Raw genomic sequence first — 19,970 nt, forward strand, 5'->3', positions numbered from 1 at the left:
GCTGCGGATGAGAGCCCGGTCAGCGCCCTTGCTCGGGCCCTGCTGGCACCTGCCCAGGGCAGTTCACAGAGGAAGGAGGCACCCCCTGCCTCTTCACCCCCGCGGTGTGGCAGAAATGGGCTGCCCTTCTTGTGGATGTACTGGGCTGCTGCCCTAGACCATGCGGGGACTTTGCTTGTGCTGCTCAGTTTGTCTGGAACGCCCTTCTTCTTTCATAGCTGCGTCCCCATGTCTTAGAATGTGCAGCTCAGGTTCTCCTTATGACCCTTACAGTCCTGCTGGCTTCGAGGCTTCGTGTCACGGGTCCCCTGTGGAGCCTAGCCCTGCTGCCAAGAGGTGGTGGAGAGGGGAACAGAATTCTGTGCAGCTCCTGGCCCTGACCAGGCACTGTGCAAGGTGCTGACCGGACCGTCAGCGTGCTGTGGAGCACGAGGAAATGTGTTCTCCTGAAATAGGCTTGATTCATAGAGGAAGGGGCCATTTGCTGACCAAATGTTTCTTTGTACCCTTACCCACCACAATTTGGAGTTTTAAAAAATTAACAGGATGAGCCCTTTGTTATTCAGAATGAAGCCTCTATCTACATCCTCAAATCACTTCCTGGGGGTTGGGAGGGGTGTTGGGCCATCCATGCATGGGCTGACTTTGTTGGAAAAAATAATCCAGCAGTATTTCTCTTATCACAGTGCAGAAATATCACAAAACTGTCTTCCTTTCCCTCCCAGATTCTCCAGAAAATCTAGATGGACAGATTAAGGAAATGTCCCAGCAGTTCTAGAGAGGCAAGCATACTTCTGTGCTCACCGTCTGGGCTGGATGTCCTGAAGCTCAGGGACAGTGGTCCCCGCTGCCACCCGCCCCCAGGCTGCAGCCCATTGCTGGACAATTCTCACTTGCTCCAGGTGTAGAACATGGGGTTACTCTAAATTGAACTATTTCTTCCCAGTTTTCACATGGAGGTCTTTTTCCTGGCCCGAGGGAGCCTCTTCTAGTTCTTACCTGTGTGCACGGCTGTCTGGATTCCGAACAGAGACAGAGAATGGTGCCCTGAGACCTGGTATTTGAGCATATGCTGCTAGTTTAGGAGACCTCACAGTGGAGACTGCGGCTTGTGCTGACAGCCTTCAATGGATGAGAGCACGATCCTGAGAACCATCCTTTGGTGATGGCCTCCAGTCCCTTTTGTCTTCGCCCTGCGAGAAGAAGGCCCTAAAACCTGAAGAGCAGGTGCCTGATGCAGGGCCATGGGGCTTCTGAGCCCGATTGTTGATCCCTCGTGTGACGGGTGGAAAACTGTGTTGCTTGGTCTATGACAACATATGTTTGTTCCCACCTGGGCTTTCTCTTGCCTTTCTTTGCAAGGACTGCCCTCTACTCTTTAAGGGAGGGGGGAAGGCTGTCTTCAGATGGCACTACCAGGCCTGTGCCTCTTTCCAGGCTCCCTCTGCCATCACTGGCTGGATGTCCTGGGTCTCGGTACACTGACAAGTTTCAAGACTTGGTCCAGTTCCTAGGTGGTTTGGGGCCCCCCCAAACCTCCCAATGGGCTCTTTAGAGCCCATTGTAGCTGCTGCCTTGAGGTGGGAGGAGGAAGCCAGGCTCACATCTTTTCCTCCAAGTAGAAGGTGCAATCTGCAGTGATGAGAGAAACAGTCAAAGAGAAGATGGGGGATGCTGAGACCTGAGCTGGCTCAGTTGGGGCGGCCTGGACACTCTGCCAGGGTTTTGGTAACTAATTTTCAAAAGGTGAGAGTTAACAAATATTGTGACTTAGGAAATAACTTTCCAGTGAAATTCAAGTTCTTAAATGCTGGCCAGGAGGCATTCTGCACAAAATGAAGAGCACATACAGTCTCACACGGTGCTGGGGAGAGGAGCTCCTTTGCCGGGGAAGCTGGGAAAGCAAGCAGACCCCACCCCCCGGGGCAGCCCTCGGGGACGGGGCTTCACTCGAGACCCTGTGGCATGGAAGTCCCCTGGCAGCAACAGGTTCTCTCTTTGTCTGGTTGAGCTTAAGAGGCTGGGGTCACTTGTTCAAGGCTCCCTTTTCCACCTGCCATTTCTGAGTTTTTCTTAAACACGTTGTGGGGAGGGAAGGCGCCGTCACATACTCATTTTGTGCTTTCAGCAATGTGCCCCGGCTACTTGCGGTGGAGCCCAGCAGCAAGCTCTGGCCAGCAAGGTCAGCCTAGCACCCCTAGGCTGGACCTCAGCAGGGACTCAGCCTGAGACACCTACAGGGAGCAGGGGACCTGCACACAGCCCCAGAGCCTGGGGCCTATTCTGCAGGGAGACAGCAAGGTCCAAGCGAGGGGAGAGGGATTCCAGGAGCTTGATGTCTTTCCTCCTAGCCATGGAGCTGCCCGTGGGGGTGGGTGGAGGAAGAAAATGCATCCCTCTTATTCCTTCTTGATTTCTGGGAAAGGGTTTTCTGGTGGCAAATCTTGTTGCCAGAAAACCCATCCCTATTCTCTGAACAAGCATTCTGGCTCTCCTAGCCAACAGACTGTGGTTCTCTAACAACCAATAAATGATTTTTAGGTCTTTCTTTATAAACAGAGGGATGGAAAGAAAGAAAAGGGGACTCAGAAGGATGGACGTAGCAAGACTCCAGTCTCGCCCACAGAGGGAGGTGGCAGCGTTTGAGCTGGAAGGGAGCTGGAAGGTCCCAGACCCTCTGCCCCAGCTATTGTCTGGGCCTCCAGGGACCAGTCAGGGGTAACACAGTGGTGAAGCTCAGAAAGCCTCTCGATCTACCTTCCAACTTCCCTTTATATACTTAGGAAACAAGGCCCAGAGCAAGGCAGGGACCTGCCTCAAGTCACACAGCAAGTTAATATTACTCAGGTCTCCTGAGTTCCAGCCCAGCAGTCAGTCTGTTATGCCAGATGCACTCTGAACCTTGGTTCTCTCTCCCAGGATCTAAAGCAAGGATGCTGTGAAGCTGGAGAGCCACACAGAGCTCCCGCCTGCTGACAGTGTCAGGAGGCTCAGCTTGCACAGGTCTCATCCGTTACCTGTTTCTGGCCTGGTGATGGAGCAGCCGGCAGCTTGAGGAAGGGCGGTGGCTTCTTGTACAGATCAAAGTCCTGATGGCGTCGGTCCCAGCTCCACCTCTCTCGGTCCAGCACAGGCTGGAGCACGTTAGCAAACAGTGCGTTTTCCCTCCACTCCTAAACCAGGAACAACAAGTTAGGAGGAAGGCCCTAGGGAGCCCCACCTGACACCCTGCTCCTCCTGCCTGTGGACCTCAGTCAGCTCTGTGGTGGCGCCAATGGGCAGCAGCTTGAGGTGGTCCCTTTCGGTGGACCTATGAAGGCCTGTTACTTGGAATCCATTGGCTGTGAGCCAGGCCTGGCGGGACTTCTTCCGGGCTTTTTTCTCCTCTTCCTTTGAATCCTGGGGCTCCACCATGGCTGAGAGGTAATTCTGTGAATATGCGAATCTTCTGTTCGGCTCCTGGAAATGAGGGGCAGGCATGTGGTTGGAAGGGTAGCGGTTGACTAGGAGAAGCCTGACTGAGCCTCAGGTTCCCAGGCAGGTGTTGGAGACAGCTGAGGGCATAGTGATAGTTCCTGACAATGTGAACGGGGCATCCACACGCACTGAACTGTGCAGCGGCACCGGGAGGCTCATTCTGCTGTCCCCCTTGACAGAAGAAGCCCTTTCTAAATTCACTGTGTGAGAAAGCCTAGGCCAGCCTTTTCTTCAGGGTAACAGCTGCTTTGCATGAGCAGCAACAAAATGCTCTGTTGAGGTGAAGAGCTTGTAGTGGTTTGTAGCTGTGAATATCTCAGCATAGGCCGAGGACATCTCAGCTCCCCCTCACATGGGGAGGGGTCACATTTAGTTGGGAACAGAGCCCCTTTCCCAGCACCTGGTCCCTTGTGTAGCCCCCCTAACTGGGTGGCTCTTGTCCACACACTGGAATCTCCCATGGACCTCCAGGCTGGGTGGTCAGAGAGGAAACTGTTCACGGGATTAGCCAACTGCTGTTATCCTGTCTGGAGCATAATCATGTGTCCGTTTCCTACTCTCCGAGCCTCTCACTCACCTTGGCCATCTCTCGATACAGCTCCTTCTTGGCAAACTCTGTGGAATTCAGAGTCTGAATACTATAGTTATAGACGGCATCTTTGATAGGGCCTGAACTCCTAATCACCTTCACCACAGACTTTGGAGGCTTCTTCCTGACCTGGTAGGCTCCCATGATATTTTTCTGAAGAAAGAGACACCAGTCATTACCCACACAAGTGCCCTTCACCACCAGCTACCTGCTGGTGTCCAGCTCTGGGACATGGCTGCAGGTACTGATTCTTAAACACTGGGGCTACCATTTTATCACAGAGCCCTGCCAGAGGGCCATCTAGCCCAGTCCTTTACTGTCAACAGAGAAAGTCAGTGGGCTAGAAACTTGACATTTGCCTAAGGTCATTGGAACCAGAACACAGAGAATTTGGCCAGAGCTTATAGCTCAGATAGTGGGAAGTGGGAGAGGCTTGAGGCTCTCATGGTGTGTGCAGGGCAGAGGGGAGCTGAAGCACAAGGACTTCCTCCCTCGACCACACTTATGTGCACGGGGAAGGCTACCCTCTTCTCTCTGGAGCCTCACAACAGTCTGTTGGCTTCCTTTGTGAGTGAAAACAGAAATGAGGCAAGAGCTAAAAGGTGAAATGGGGGGTTGCAGAGACAGGTAGCTGGGACCCAAAAAAGAGGAAGAGGAAGAGTTTTACTCTTAATTGTTAACTACTGTGCAGCTTGCCTTTCATTTGCCTACCAACCTCCAGGAAAATAACTATTTTTTGCTTTAAATTTTTTTTTTTTAGCTCAAGAGGTTGACCTTAACTCACTTATTAACATGACTTTGGTCCAAGTTCCAGTGTCCTGACTTTGGAATCTTTGAGGAATTTCTGTAAGCGAGTGCAAAGTAATCCAGAGAAGGACTAAATAAATCTGTGTTTCGCACATGAGAGAAAAGTTGGCCCGGGAACAAGGCGCCCGTGGCTTGCAGCCACGGGACTGAAGGTGAGGGCAGGCCGAGGCTGTGGGGTAAGGGGCCAAACTCAGGCCTCGGAGCAGCTTTCAGAAGATGGTGCCGTCTAAGCTAGGCTCCTGTGGTGACCCACACGTAGCTTCACTTGGAATATTTAGCATTTTGTTAAGTTTCTCTGGCTGTCTGTTAGGAAGGGTGGTCTGAATTAGTCAGTCTGCCATTAATCAAACCAGAAGTCCTTGTTCCTTCAAAATCCTAGAGCTGGTGGATAAAGCTGGGGGAGAAGAGTTTAATGTTGAAATTCTGGTCAACAGCTGTTCTGTTGATTACCTTGCACTCTGTACAGAGAAAATGAGGTGGCCCCTGAAAGCCTAACGTAATAGTAGTTACAGTGAACGAGTTAAGTTTGCCAATTAAAGAATTTCACATTGGACTTTTTCTTAAAGCTAACAATATGCTGTCGTAAGGGAAGGGGAGGTGGGAAAGCAGTAAAGGGTAAAGGGGGTCAAATATACGGGGCGGAAGATGATCTGACTTTGGGTGGTGTGCACACAATGCAGTGTACAGATCATGTGTCATAGTATGTACACTTGGGACTTATACAATGTTACTGACCAATCTTGCCCCAATACATTTAATAAAAGAGATGCTCACAATCACATATTAAAAAACCTGCTTTAGATAAAAAGATAGGGCTTTAAAATTGAAAGGAGGAAGAAATATAAACTAGGCAAAAAGGACCAGAAAGCCCAACCAGAAAAGCTGGAGCAGCATTTTTAATATCTAACCACGTAACTCAAGATAAAAATTTATCAAAAGAGGCAAAAGGGGATATTGTATACTGAGGGAAAAAACAAGAAGATATAACTATCACGAACATCTTGTTCACCTAACGATAGTCTCAAAATTTACTAAGCAACAGCTGACAGGATTACAAAGAAAAAATAAACATCAAAGGAAATTGTCAATAAAACCAAAAGACAACTTACTGAATGAGAGAAAATATTCACCAATGATACATCTGATAGGGGTTATTATCTAAAATTTATAGGGAACTCATACAACTTAACACCAAAAATACAAAGTGTTCAATTAAAAAATGTCAGAATGGCTCTATTGAGTAAATCAACAAATCACAAGTGTTGGTGAAGATGTGGAGGAAAGGGAACCCCTGTGCACTGTTGGTGGGTGCAAATTGGTTCGGCCACTGTGCAGAAAGACAAAAAATTAGAGGACTACTATACGACCTAGCAATTTCCCTTCTGGGTGTTTATCCAAAGAAAGCCAAAACACTAACTTGTAAAGATAAATATGCACCCCTACATTCTTATTATAGCCAAGATATGGAAACAACCACGTGCCTATCAATAGATAATTGAATTAAAAAGAAGTGGTACATATATACTATGGAATATTCCTCGGCCACAAAAAAGAATGAAATCTCACCATTTGCAACATCAGGGATTGGCCTAGTGGGTATCATAAAAAACACACACATGCTTACACACCCCTAAGGGATTTTTTAAAACTAGAGATTGGGGTGGGAGTGGGGTAGGTGGCTTCATACAGACAGACTGTGACTGGGCAACTTGAAGACACACCTTGGATGTTGGTGTTTTTGTTTTTTGGGTTGGTATGGGGTAAAGGAGGTTCTTGTTGGCCATTCAGGCCACGTAACTCCCAGCCTTCCATCACCTCATCAGCTTCTCAATCTCTTATTGTCGTCCTTTTACATTTTCTCATGCAGATTTAGTTTATCTGCTGTGTTTCTGGGACATGAGATAACATCCATGCCCTTAGCAGCTTAAGTAAGATGTTACATAGTCCCACACACATGCGCGAGCCAGTTCTTCCTCAAAGATGAACAGTGGGGCTGGAGGTAATACACCTAAGAGCGTTTCTTTTCCCCTTTCAGGAGGATGGGGGGCCCCGGGCTATGAACAAGTGCTTCTGCTGTGGTCCAGCCCTGCACCCGGCACTTCCTGCTCATCCTGCCCAGGATCCCGGGGCGGGAGAGCAGAAACAGGCCAGGGGCAGATGCCCCGTTTAAGGTCTGGCCATCAGCCCTATATCTCCTGGCATGTGATTGGACAGCTCAGGTGGGGCGAAGGCCTGGGACCCCTGACCCCAGAGAGGAGAGAGTGCCACCTGGATCAGATTGTGCTTCTGGCCTTTATTCTTCAACATCATGGTGTTCCGCCACTGCAGGTACTTCTCCTGGTGGGAGAGGATGTCAACGGTGTGGGTGGAAGTCTGGCTTCGAAAGTCCTCGAGATTGGGGGTGGGATGAGGTGAGACGGCCAAAGGTTTTCTGTCTATGAGCTTTTCTTGTGAAACAGGCAACCCAAACTCTTGGCTCAAGTGTTCGATCATGGCGGAGGAAGGCAGCAGGTCTCTGGTGACCACCTCCCTGAGGTTGGTGCTGTAATGGCAGATGCAGTAGATCCTGGAACACAGAAGGGCCACCCTGCTCAGCCTCACCTACCTTGCAAGACAGGTCAAACCATCCCCATTTTACAAGAGGAAATGAAAACTCAGCGAGGTGGATTGGCTACTAAGCGTGCATTTATAGGAAGGGGAAGGAAAGCATTTGAGAGACGCCCATTCCCTTCTGTCCTTCCTTGTCATCTTAGTGGCAGGAAGGGGCTCTTAGAAGGCTGCGGGAGGTAAACCTGGGGCAGCTCCCACCCAGCCTGGGGAACACTGTCACCCCTTCTCTGTGGGGACAACTCAGGCCCAGGCAGTGGGGAGCTAGAGGACACCATAGAAAACGGGACTCAGTGGGAATGGGGTTCTGTCCCCCGCTTCTCCTTGGGAACACCTTGGACCCAGCTGGGGTGGGGCAGCTGGCAGAGGGTGAGAAGGGCCTAGACAGGAGGGTCCTGCCTCCCAGAGTAGAGCTTCTGTTCAGCCTCTGGTGAGCACCCAACCCAGGGTCCCTTTTGTCACTGCAGGCCTGGGCCGCTTAACAGTAGAGGCACCACCCTCTGTCTCCTCCATAGGGCTCCTGTCCTCTAACCTGGAACGGAGTGACAAGGGGACTGCATTTGTGCCCCTTACATGGGGAGCCTCAGCTGCCGGGTGCCCACAGCCCCAGGTGGGGCTTCCTGCCATTATTCCTGAACAGGTGTGACCCTTGGTGGGGTACACACCATGATGAGTCCACCACACACTCAGGCACTGTGTGCCCTCTTGGAGCCAGGCTGGTCACTGTACACCTGTGCACCTCATGGTGCTGTGCAGGAAGATTTGGCAAATCCTGCTTCCAGGCGCAGCCAGCCACGTGGGCAGGTGGAGTCCTTATGAGGCCTGGGAAGGACCGGTAGGTTGGGGCGTGGCGCCTCTGAACGCCTGCCCCGCAGCGGGTTGGCGGCCCAGTACTGGCGGGATGCCTCCGCCATGGGCCGCGCCGTGCAGCCTCTTTTGTTGTTTCCTGCTCTGTCTGCCGATTCCGTCCTCCGGCTGAGGGCTCCAAGGTGTGGAAGCACAGGCCTTAATCTGGGAAATCGTCCCCACCGGGTGTCGCTTGGGCTTCTTTCCCCGGAGCAGAGGGGGAAGTGGGGACAGCTCATACAATATACTTAGTCAAAATTAGTTGAATGAATGAATGAATAGCTACACCCACCAACACAGGAGAGGAATCTGCAGTAACAGTGCAGCTCTGAGCTCTTCTACAGTCAGAGGGGGAATTCAGGCTGTGCTCGTAATGTCAAGCAAACCCCTTTTGCCCTAAATTTAAATATTAATAGCTGTGCATTAATGGAAAACATGGTATGATTCTCTCCATTATGTCCCATTGCTTGCAAGTATTCATCTTTGCATTTTACCTACATTCATATAACTCTAATTTTTAAGAAGTTGAATAAGATTCATAAAACTGCTCATTTGGAATTCTTTGAGCTTCTCGAGAAAGGAAGGCCTGGGAATAAAAAGTGGTGCTGTCGTCCCATCACGATCACCCAACAGCATTTTCTCCGTTTTCCTGCGGAGACGGCTGTTCCCCGCCCTCACAGCTTCCCCCGCCAACAGCCGTCCGTTGAAGAATGCCCAGCGCAAAACAAACCACCAGTCGCACAAAAGAACAAGCTTCCTCCCATTTAGTAAGAGTTGGTGGTAAGCACAGAGTTACTTATTTTTTAAAGTTATCAACATGTTCCTGGAACAGAATGTGCACGTTAATGTTTTCCATCTGGGTTCTAGTTCTAAGTCTATAAAACTGATTTTTCTATAAAGCTGTAGAGTAAAAGGTAACTGTAAGTGACAGCTGTGTGACGGACAGCATGTGCTCTGGCACTCGGTGGGGCGGGGCTCTGATGCGCGTGGGCAGGGTTCGGGAAGGTACAGTGAGCCCGGGACCACTCTGACTGCTGCCGTGGGCCTGGGCGAGTTCCTGTGGCTGCCCGCCATCCGACTGCAGGCCCAGTTCTGCCTGGCAGGGGCTCAGGAAGGCAGCTCAATGTCCTAAAGCAACAGCAAACCCTCTCCCTCTCACAGCACGTGTCTGGAGGTGGTGGGGGACACAGCAGGCTCATGAAGTGATGGGGGACAGGCTGCCCAGCCTTCCAGACCCAGCAGCGACTCCTCTCCCATCTGTGCCTCCACCACTCCTTAGGCCTGGGCAGTGTGGTCTCCAGCTGCTCACTCCTGCCTGCCAGAGATCCATAACCTCTACCACTGGCAGCACTGCCTTGCCAGCCTCCATGCTGAGTGGCAGAGTTGCCGAATGCCCAGACCTGGCTGGACCCAGCCCTTGTCCAGTGCCCACACTGTGCCACCTCCCTAGTGCAGAGCCTGACCTGAGCCCTGTGGCTGTGGTGTACCCAGGGCTCATGCGCCCCTCACTGCACACTTTATTGTCTATCTTCTCTTCTAAACAGGGTCTGCTTCTCTTAGCTCTCCTCCAGGAGACAGTGGCCATTCTATACACAAATGAGGAGCTCTGCAGGTAAGTGTGAGCTATGCAACCCCGCAGGCCGAGGACCCAGCTTCCCAGAGTGGGGGAGTGCCCACCACTGACGGCCTGGGAGGTCCCCAAGGTAAGAGCAGAAGGAGCAGCACAGGCAAAGCAGTGCAAGCAATGGAAGATCCAGGTCTCTGGAGAAGGACTTTCTGAGGAATAGGGAGGGAGGGTGGAACAGGGAAGCAGGGAAGAAGCAGACGGAGGAGCAAACATTTGGTTGAGAGGGAGAGCTACTGTTGGCCTGGTGGATCTGGCTGTTCCCCATCACTCACTAGGAAAATCGATTTTAACCAACTGCTCATCTCTCAGGCTATTCTAGGATATTCTCCAAATACAGCAGGCAGGTTCATGTGATACGTCTTTGAATAAACTGTCTTCATTTCACCAATATGTTTCTGAAACTGTCTCCGGAGAGCATGTGCAATAGTAAAAATGACACAGGCTTGGGGTTCCTTGGAACAGCACTCTGCCCCTGGCTCAGCTCCTTCGGGTGTAAATAACAACTGCACCTCTAAGGGTCATGCACTGCCCATGGTCGCCGCCACAGGCAGGCTGGGGTGCCTACCTGGTCAGGGCCTGGAAGGCCTTCTGCATCAAGGTGTTGCTCAGGTAGAGCTCCAGCTGCTTCACGAGCTGCGACACTGGCTTGAAGAGGTGCACGTGGTACAGGACGGTATCCAGGTCTGCGTAGAGGCGGTGCTGAAACAGCAGCTGGGAGTTGTAGAGCACCTTGTGCTTCCCGTGTTGCGAGTTGGAGATTCTGCAAGAGGAGGCCACAGGGCAGCCGCTGCTCCACAGCCTCTGGGAATGCTGCCGCCGTGCTCCGGCGAACAGTTATTTATTTATTTGTTTTTTATTCATTCATTGCTTGTTTGAAACCTTGAAGGGGAGATTGGCAGTGGAAATGCTGAAACCAGCCTCGAGTTGCTGGTGCCCCTCGGCCCCTCCCCCATCCCCTCCCTTGCCCTCACCGTACCAGCCTGGTGGTTTCCGAACACACCCTGCTGCGCCACCCGCTGTGTGCGGCACACTTTGTTCTCTCTCACACCTTGTTGAACCTGGTGACTCACCCATCCTGCATTGCCTGCTGGCGGATCTGTGGGTTTTTTTCATGGGGTCTCTCCTTTTGTGAAGTATGTGTTCAAATATTTTGCCTATTCTTCCATTAGAATATTTTTAATGTTTTTTATTAATTCACAGGCATTTTATATATTCTGCATACTAGCTCGACACATCAAAAAAGTTTTTTCTCTATTTGTGGTTTGTGTTTTCACAATTATAATGGTGCCTCTGGATGAACAGAAGTTATTAATTTTAATAGAGCCAAATCTATCATCATTTTCCTTTCTTCTTTTTTTCCTTACCCGAAGACACTTTTTTCATTGCTTTTAGAGAGGGAGGGGGAGACAGAGAGACAGAGAGAAACATTAATCGGTTGCCTTCTCGTATGTGGCCCCACTGGGGACTGAAGCTGGGTATGTTCCCTGACTGGGAATAGAACCTATGACCCTTCTGCCTCCGGATCTGGTTTTGGGGTATCAGCTCTGAGGACAAGCAGGGGACCTGTGGACTAAAGGAAGGAGGCCCTATGTACCCAAACTAGCATACCGGCCAAGCACAAAAGGAAAAGAGAATTATCGTGTCACCAAAACTAAAGAACAGAAGGGCCATGGGAGGCCACTTGCTCCAGCCCAGAACCAGGCACTTTCGTTGCCCCTGCGATGACCCCACTGAGAGCCAGCAGGTGCTCCTGAACAGAGGAGGAATTTTCTGTGGTCTAGGCAGTCCCTCTAGATTCAAAATAATCAGATATATCTTACCTGGGGGAGCTGATATCTATTTCTTTGAGGTGTCCACCTTAGGGCCATAAAGCACACTGGTTTTTTTTTCTCATTCACAGTTTATTGGCCCCATAAACCTGGACCAGGGCCATACAAAACATTCTGCTCCTTGTTAACCAAGTAGGCTCCTCAGAAGTCTGAAGGCTGGGCCTATTTTCCTGAACCACCTTCTCTAAAGTCTTCCCTTCACCTAAAGGCAATCAGTTCTTGTTATAAAACCCAGTTCCTAAGCCTTGAGGAGCATCTTATAATAAACCCCAAAAGGAAACGAGTAGACATATCCCTCTCACAGAGCAGGACAGGGGACCTGGGCTTGGTTTTGAAAGATCTCTCCACTCGCTCAGTCTCCAGACGCCACCTACCGACTTTGGTGGCTGTCCCACAGCCGCTTCAAGCCTTGGTCAGCGATGCCTTCCAAAATGAGGAGGTGGATCTTCCCATCCAGCAGGTGGAAGCCGGTGAGCACATCCAGGTCCTGCCTTTCCTGGATCTTCGCCCGCACTCTAAAGGCTAACAGGATCTGCTGGATGGTCGGGATAGGGAAGGAGTCCAGATCGAGGGCTTTGGCATTGATCAGGGTGATGTCCCGCAGCAGGCTACGTAGGAGGAGGGACTTCCTGGAGTCAAATATGAAAATGATGCGGCCAAACTGGGTGCCTGTGAGGTCTGGACTGGCGGCCTCTGCCACGGCCCGCAGTGGCACCGAGATGTCTACTCGCAGCTTGAGCAGGGAGTTGGCCTCTAGGTAGTTACCCATGGGCATTGGGCCATGATGGGCATCTGCAGGGACCTTAAACCCCACAACCTTCTTGCTCCTTCTGTCCTGGTTATGGTGTATGGGCTTGGGCTCACAGCTGTGGATGGGGATAGCCAAGTTCAAGTACTTGTGGCCAAGGAGGAGTTCAGCAAAACTTACCCTGGCTACTCCGTAAGGGTCCCACATCTTGTTTTGGGATTCAAAGGGATTGCTCTCTGTCTCTTTGGGAGAGATGAGGGCCTGGAAGTTAATGTATGAATCCAGAGGGTCCTCCCCAAACAGGGTGGGCTTCCGGGAATACTCCTCTGACTTCCGGTCCCGGTCGTGAACTTCTACCACCATGGGAGGGCCCTCCAGGTACTCCCTCAGGTCATTGGGGTGCATTGCGCCAAGGAAAATGACATTGATGTCCTGGAAGGAGATGTGGCTTCCATGAGGCTGCCCCTCAGTCTGGTGAACTGGAGTCTTGTGAAACTGGTACTTGCAGTACACGGGGGTGCAGAGCCTCTGTGAGAGAGCAGGGAGACTTCAGGGCACTGGGCTGCACGGGCAGCAGTCACTCTCTCTCCTCTGGAGGAAGGCTCCCCGTGCAGGAGGCTCAAATCCTGGGGCCACCCTCACCAGCCTAGGCCCTGCAGGCTGGGTTTCCTCTTGGCAATGGGAGAGCCTGCTCTGCAAAGTCATTCCCAGGATTGAGTGACATATGTCAAAGCACCAAGATGGTGGCTGGCACAAGAAAAGGGCTCAAAAATATTAGTCACAATTTCTTTCTCCCAAGCCATGAGTGCCATCAACAGAGGCCATGTGCCTTTTTCACAACTATATTTTTGGCTCTTAGCTCAAGGCCAGGCAAAAAAAAGGGGGACATAAATAAACCATATTTTCCAGGCATACACCTGGGAGGCATTAGAACAGGCTCTTCTTCACCATATTAAGCATCTGAGCAGAAAGCTGCCACAAGGAGAAGAAAGACTCAGAGAGCCCTGGGGCTTAAGAGAGCGTGGACAACGAGATGGGAGGAGGGGCAGAGCTGGTTGAAGCAGAAAGAGGGAGCCTTGCATATTTTGATCGTGGTGCTGAGATGTTATGATCAAAAGCTGTTACGCAAGTTTGTGCTCCAAATTTATATTTCATGTGTCTTATTTACTTTGCGCTGATGCTGAAATTTTATTTTAGAACAATCCTGGGTTGGTGGTGCTCCCAGACACCTGGGTGAAGTCATCTAGAAGCCTTTCTGCAGAAATCCACTTCCAACTTAGGCCTCAAAGAATTCTACAGAGAAAGTCCCATTGACTGTGAGATCAAAGTGAAAATCACAAAACATATAAGGGCAAAAAGGACTACCAGAAAAACCAGACGCAAAAAGGCATTAAAGTATTAAAATAGTCAGATGCATGAAACAAATATATTTGTTGTTTTTAAAAGTTTAAATATCATGAAGGCCAAATCTTTTAGAATTCTATTTATTTGGGACAACTGTAATAGCATACTAATAAAATATATTCAAAATAAATAAATGACAAAAAAGAAAGAATTATCTTTATTAGTAATGAATAATTCAAAAAGAAATTTAAACATTACCTACAATAGTATAAGTTTTTATAAAATCCTTAAGAAGAAATTAAATGGAAGATATATAAGATCCATGCACTATAAACTATAAAACACTGCAGACAAAAATCAAGTGAAATCTGATAGCAAAATATAAGCACCCCTATGTTCATTGCAATGTTTTTATGATAGCCAAGATATGGAAGCAACCTAAGCATGCTTTGACAGATGAGTGGATAAAGAAGGGGTGGTACATATATATATAATATAACGCTATTCCAGCCATGAGAAGAATAAAACCTTACCATTTGCAAAACATGAATAAATCTAAAGAGTATTGTTAAGGAAAATAAGTAAGGCGGAGAAAGACAAATACCATATTATTTCACTTATATGTGAAAATTTTTTTAAAAAGCACAAAACAACCCAAAATAAGTGAGCAAACAAGACAAACTCGTAGATACACAGAACAGAATGATGGTTGCCTGGTGGAAGGGGGCTGGGCTCCTGGGTGAGAAAAGTGGAAGAAATTAGGAAGTACAAATTGCCAGTTATAAAAATAGTCACGGGGATATAAAGTACAGCACAAGAAATATAGTCAATAATATTGTAATAACCATGTACGGTGCCAGATGGGTACCAGACTTATTGGGTCATGATCATCGTGCAAGTTATATAAATGTCTAATCACTATTTTGTACATGTAAAACTAACATAATATTATATGTCAACTGTAATTGAAAAATAAATTAAAAAGTAAAAAATTGAAGAGAAAAATCAGTGAACTTAACTATATAGCTGAGTGGATTACCCATATTTATACAAAAAAGACAAAGATACAAAAAATATAAAGGAATGACTAAGAGGCAATGGAAGAGAACGAGATTAGATCTAACATATACCTAACTGGGGTTTCAGAAGGCAATCATTGTACAAATAGAATAGCAGAAAGGCAAAAATAGAAAAGATAAGGATAGAGAATTTAAGAACACTCAAAGACATGAATCCTTAGGCTGAAGGAGTCCAAGAATACCTCCCATCATTTAATCTTTTCTCAAGAAGCTACAGGAGGCGATGCTCCAGCGAAACCAGAGAGCAAACAAAGCAAGAGGAGGACACAGAATCCAGGGACAGGGACCCCACCAAGAGGGGGAAAGGGGAACTTCCAAGATAAACAGCAGTGCCAAACCGGGCTGGGTCACCGTGAGCAGGCCCTGCGGCCCTAACAAGGGCGCCTGGGGCTGCTGCTGAGGGAGGGTGGCTGCCTCCATCTGAATGAAGGACGCCCATGACCTCTAGCTCCCAATCCCAGAAGCCCAGCCTCTTTTATATCTTGCTCTGAGATCCTAAACGGTGAAAAGGGGATGATTTTACAACTAGTGCAAGGCCAATGGGGGATGAAAGCTGACACGCAATGGGCAACTGGCTGTGAAAAGGAGGCCTCACATCAGTTGGTCTGGCTCTTCTTACCTCTAGTTCATGGAAGGGTACGGGTTGCGATGGAAGGCAGGAAGCACTTTTGATCTTTATGATCAGGGGGTTTAAGTCCTGCTTCTGCTCCTCCGTCATGATGGGAACTTCTGTTTTTAAAGTCAACAAACAGTCTAAAATGCTGGCAGACTTTTCACTACCGTGACTTGCAATGGTTTGCCAACCTGGGTGGGGGCAGGGGGTACACAATACACACAGCGTTAGACTGTTACTTGCGACATTACCAACACAAGCACAGAGGGGCTAGCAAGCTGAAAGGGCCAATGATAAAATTACAATAAAAAAGGAAATATTTAAAAAATTGGGAAACACATGTACACAGCATGTCGTACACCCGTTTTGCAGATTGAGTTTGCATAAATTCTCTAAGAGGATTTAATTTTTGTAATTTAATCTTGATGATCATCTTGTGATACAAGCAGTTCCTGAATCACCTATAGGATACAATAAGGAATACAGACATGTGGGTGCCACTCAAAACAGCCTGGTTTACTTGGACTTCACACTGTGATTTTTAAAAGCTCCCCAGGTGATTAAGACCCACCATCCTAGACTTGTGCTGTCTAGTTCAGTAGTTAATGGCTATATGTGGCTGCTTAAATTCTAAGTAATTACAATTAAATACAATTTAAGATGCAGTTTTTTCTTCATAGGAGTCACGTTTCAAATGCGTAGGAGCCATGTGTGGCTGTGAGCTGCTGGATTGGACAATGAAGATACAAATGATCTCTGTCACTGTGGAAAGCTCTGTTGGAGAGTGATGCTCCAGGCTGTCATTTCAGAATAGAACACACTCAAGAACAAGTCATACTGACGTCTGTGTTGGTGTCCATTGGTGTCGCTTTAACTGCTTCCTCTCACAGCAAAATGAGGGAGCAAAGTCAGGCAGGTCATCCAGAGCTCAGCCACCTAGAGGACCTCTGGGTCCTCTTGGGGACTCAAGGACCATGAACTGTTTCTCCTGATGTCTGCTCCCAGCAGAAGCATGTGACCGCTGAGCAGGGGCCTGGTCCCTCCCCAGAACACAGCATGAAAGAGGGGAAGAGTCTCTGAAATATCACTTCTCTGGAAAGGATTCTGATGGTGGGGGTGGGGGGAACTGAGGCAGTCAGTCGGAAAGGCCCAACTTTAGGTGAAAACTGATGTGCAAAAATCCATTTAAAAGTGAAAAATAAAAACGAACAGTATTTCCTCATAATGCATCAGTAGCAAGCCAAGAGCATGTGAGAATGAGGATTTTCCCAGCACTCGTGGAACTTGACACCAAGTTTTGTGAGCTCCATCTCGGAAAAGACCGAAGCCTAAATTTCTGAAGACTGGCCACAGGAAAGTGCACACATGCCGTGATGGCCGCCCCAAAACCCTACAGCGAAACAGGTTTGAAATTATTCTCTAAGGAGGAAAACAGGAGGGTTCTCGCCAATATTACCCCTTCTTTAAAAAGACCAAGTCCCATAACTTTACCCAATATTCTGAGCTTTCCATCATCAAAACATGTAGATTTAATGAATACCTATTTATTATTTATCAAACTGTAGAAAACCTATTTTGTAAGTTGTGATAGATCTTACAAAGCAAAACAATCAACCCCCCATTCTGCTACTGAGCTGTGTGACCTCAGGTAAGCGCTTAACGTTTCTGAGTTTGATTCCTCACTGAAGGAAATCGGTGACAATGATGAGAAGCGCCCCTGACACCACCGCAAGCTCACTGGGAGGACTAGAATTTGTTATGGGAAGTACATGCTGGGACATATATACCAGCTCCCTTTCCTAATTTCCTTTACTAGATGGTTTTGTAACAACCTGTAGGAACATGTTAATAAAAAGCAGCATCTTGTTTAGCAAAATTGCAGCATTTATTATTTTCACAGGTTTTCTTAGACTCTGAAATTCGACCTGAGTTCAAATCCTGGCTTCATATGTACTCATCATGTGATCTCTAAAGAAATGCATTCAACGTCTCTGTGCCTCCATTTCCTTGATGGCAGAGACACCCCCACTTTGCTAAGGTGGCTGTGAGCATGAAGTTAGGTAGCACAGGGCAGGGATCTGGGCACCACGAGCATCCTGTTTATGGACTTTTGGTCCCATGTGACAAATACCAGAGACTGTTGGGAACAGGCATCGCTACCTGCGAGCAGCGGCATCAGCCCCAGCTGGATGGAGAAGACCCTGCACCGCTTCCATTGGTCTGCCGGCTTGGGGTCTATGTCCTCTTCTGCTTGATATTTCCTCCTTTTTCTAAGGTCTTTCTTACCCCTACCTGATTCTTTCCATTTAACTGTGTAATCAAAAGAGGGAAATAAGCATTATGAGGAGCTCACATTCAAGCTGCCACACTTGAACACACACAGGCTGCAGGGGGTTGGGGAGGTTCTGGAAGCTCCGAGAAGGCAGAGACGGTGCTTTGTGCTGCTGCCCTCTCCCAGCAGGCAGAGTGGTGTCTACGTGTGGGTAGCTGACCATTCGCTAGTTATATGCGAGGAGAAATTGAAGGGTTTCCTGACTCGCCTCCTGATACCACCCAAGAAATGGGCAGAAGGGGCTAAAGTTACCATGAGCTGTTGGTTCCATTGGGTGAAAGCCAATGGAATGAACCAGGAAGCCAGATCCACACAGAAGGGGACTCAATAGATGCCAGAGGTAGCATTTCAAATCGGGGGAAGGAATGGACTAGTCAGTTAATTATACTGACTATTCATTTGGAGGCAAATGAAATGATCAGACATCTCATGTCATAGGCAAAATAAATTGCAGACTGAAGGTGGAGAACAAAATCTTCGAAAGCATTACAGGGATACATAGGAGACTCTACTGACCTTCAGAGGAGGCAAGGTTCCTTAAGCCTTATCACAAATAAGAACTAGAAAGGAATAGCTAAAAAACCATTTTACCAAATCAAACGCCGTGTGCAGAGTAAAAGGAGATGTTAACAAAGCTCAGTCTGGGATGTTATAATGCATGTAACTGACTATGCATAATTATCCAGACGGATGTAAAAAATAAAGCTTAGTAGTCCATAAGAAAAACTTGAAACCCAACGGAAGAGTAAGCAGAGGCATAAGAATCGGCAAATCATACAAAAGTGTGATCAGATAGATAAGCACGTAGGTGCTCTCAGCCGCACTCGGAATCCGAATCAGTCAGAAGCCCGACTGGCTTCCGAGGGCCCTTGCTCCCCTCAGTCTGTCACTACGATCACACACTTCTGCACCAGCAGCTCCTGCACCCGGAGAGGCGGGGTTTCACCTGCCCCCGCATGATGGAAAACAATATTTTTTTAAAAAGTAACTGAAGTTCTAAAATATCCAGGAATTCATTTATAGGACTTACCCACGACACCTACAGGAAGAAAAAAATAACTCCATTAACAGTCATAAAGGAGGACGTGAATTGTGTGAAAAGATACAGCCTGATCAAGAATGGGAGAACTTCTCAATGTAAAAATGTCAATTCCTCCTAAAATTAATCTATAAATGTGATGCAAAAACAACTTTTTTAAATTAAGATTTTTAAATGACATTTCCTCTTGGTCATACCCATCCCATTGGCCCAAGCCACCAGCTGGGCCCCCATTCTCTCCATGGTTCCCACAGCACTCAAGGGCACTCCTTCTCCAGGCCCCTCTTAGACTCCAAGGGGCCAAGGGCAAGTACACTCTCAGCCAGAGAGGGCTGTGGACTCGGTGTCTGAAGGCGTGGGTTAGGATCCCGGCTTTACCAACACTCCCAAGATTCCCAAGAATTCTGGTTTTAGAACTTTGTTCAAATTACTTCACCACTCAGTCATCTTGTGTGGAAAATGTAGATAGTAATACCACCTCACAGGGATCATTACAAACATTAAGCGAAATAAGGTAATAAATGCCAAAGCACACAGCCTGATGTCTAACATGTGCTGGTAAACACAAGCATTCCTTTCATTTCACCTGCATGAACTCCAATGTAACTGAGTTTACGAAAAGTCTACATGGCTCATGGTGGGAGTCTGCAGGATTAGTACAAGACAGGGCTCCACTCTCACCCCCAAAATATCACTGGTCCTTCCTTATCCAATCCTGGAAAGATCTTCCATTCTGAGTAGCTTTGCATTTTCCTCGGTATTGCTGGAAAAAGCTTCAGACTCTGCTGGGTGAGAACCTGTTAATATTTATTAGCAAATGTCTCCCAACATTGTGTTCCATACTAGCTCACTAAGAAATGAGGGCCTTTTTCACATTTTGTAATGGCAGCCCTGGGCAGGAGGTTTGGTATGTGGTGAGCATTCAGTAAAAAGGGTTGTTAATGATAAATGAGTAGCCCTGACCAGTGTGGCTCAGTTGGTGGGGAGTCGTCTGACACCTGGTCAGGGCACGTGGCTGGGTTGCGGGCTTGGT

General features: G+C 48.2%; 1 protein-coding gene across 1 annotated transcript in view; it reads right to left on the reverse strand.

Annotated features, from left to right (window-relative positions):
* Window positions 1-19,970, reverse strand: part of CFAP92 (cilia and flagella associated protein 92 (putative)) — a 30,605-nt gene that overhangs the window by 835 nt on the left and 9,800 nt on the right. Inside the window, exons 5-13 of the mRNA XM_053658466.1 lie at window positions 19,657-19,734; window positions 17,727-17,876; window positions 15,573-15,757; window positions 12,157-13,058; window positions 10,519-10,713; window positions 7,142-7,439; window positions 4,055-4,219; window positions 3,250-3,459; window positions 3,018-3,173 (exon numbers count right to left, since the gene is read on the reverse strand). Coding sequence (XP_053514441.1) covers window positions 3,018-3,173; window positions 3,250-3,459; window positions 4,055-4,219; window positions 7,142-7,439; window positions 10,519-10,713; window positions 12,157-13,058; window positions 15,573-15,757; window positions 17,727-17,876; window positions 19,657-19,734 — 2,339 coding nt within the window. The remainder of the gene's footprint in view (window positions 1-3,017; window positions 3,174-3,249; window positions 3,460-4,054; window positions 4,220-7,141; window positions 7,440-10,518; window positions 10,714-12,156; window positions 13,059-15,572; window positions 15,758-17,726; window positions 17,877-19,656; window positions 19,735-19,970) is intronic.

Source organism: Artibeus jamaicensis, unplaced genomic scaffold, assembly GCF_021234435.1.
Source record: "Artibeus jamaicensis isolate MK-2021 breed Jamaican fruit bat unplaced genomic scaffold, CSHL_Jam_final scaffold_537, whole genome shotgun sequence".
Taxonomy (NCBI): domain Eukaryota; kingdom Metazoa; phylum Chordata; class Mammalia; order Chiroptera; family Phyllostomidae; genus Artibeus; species Artibeus jamaicensis.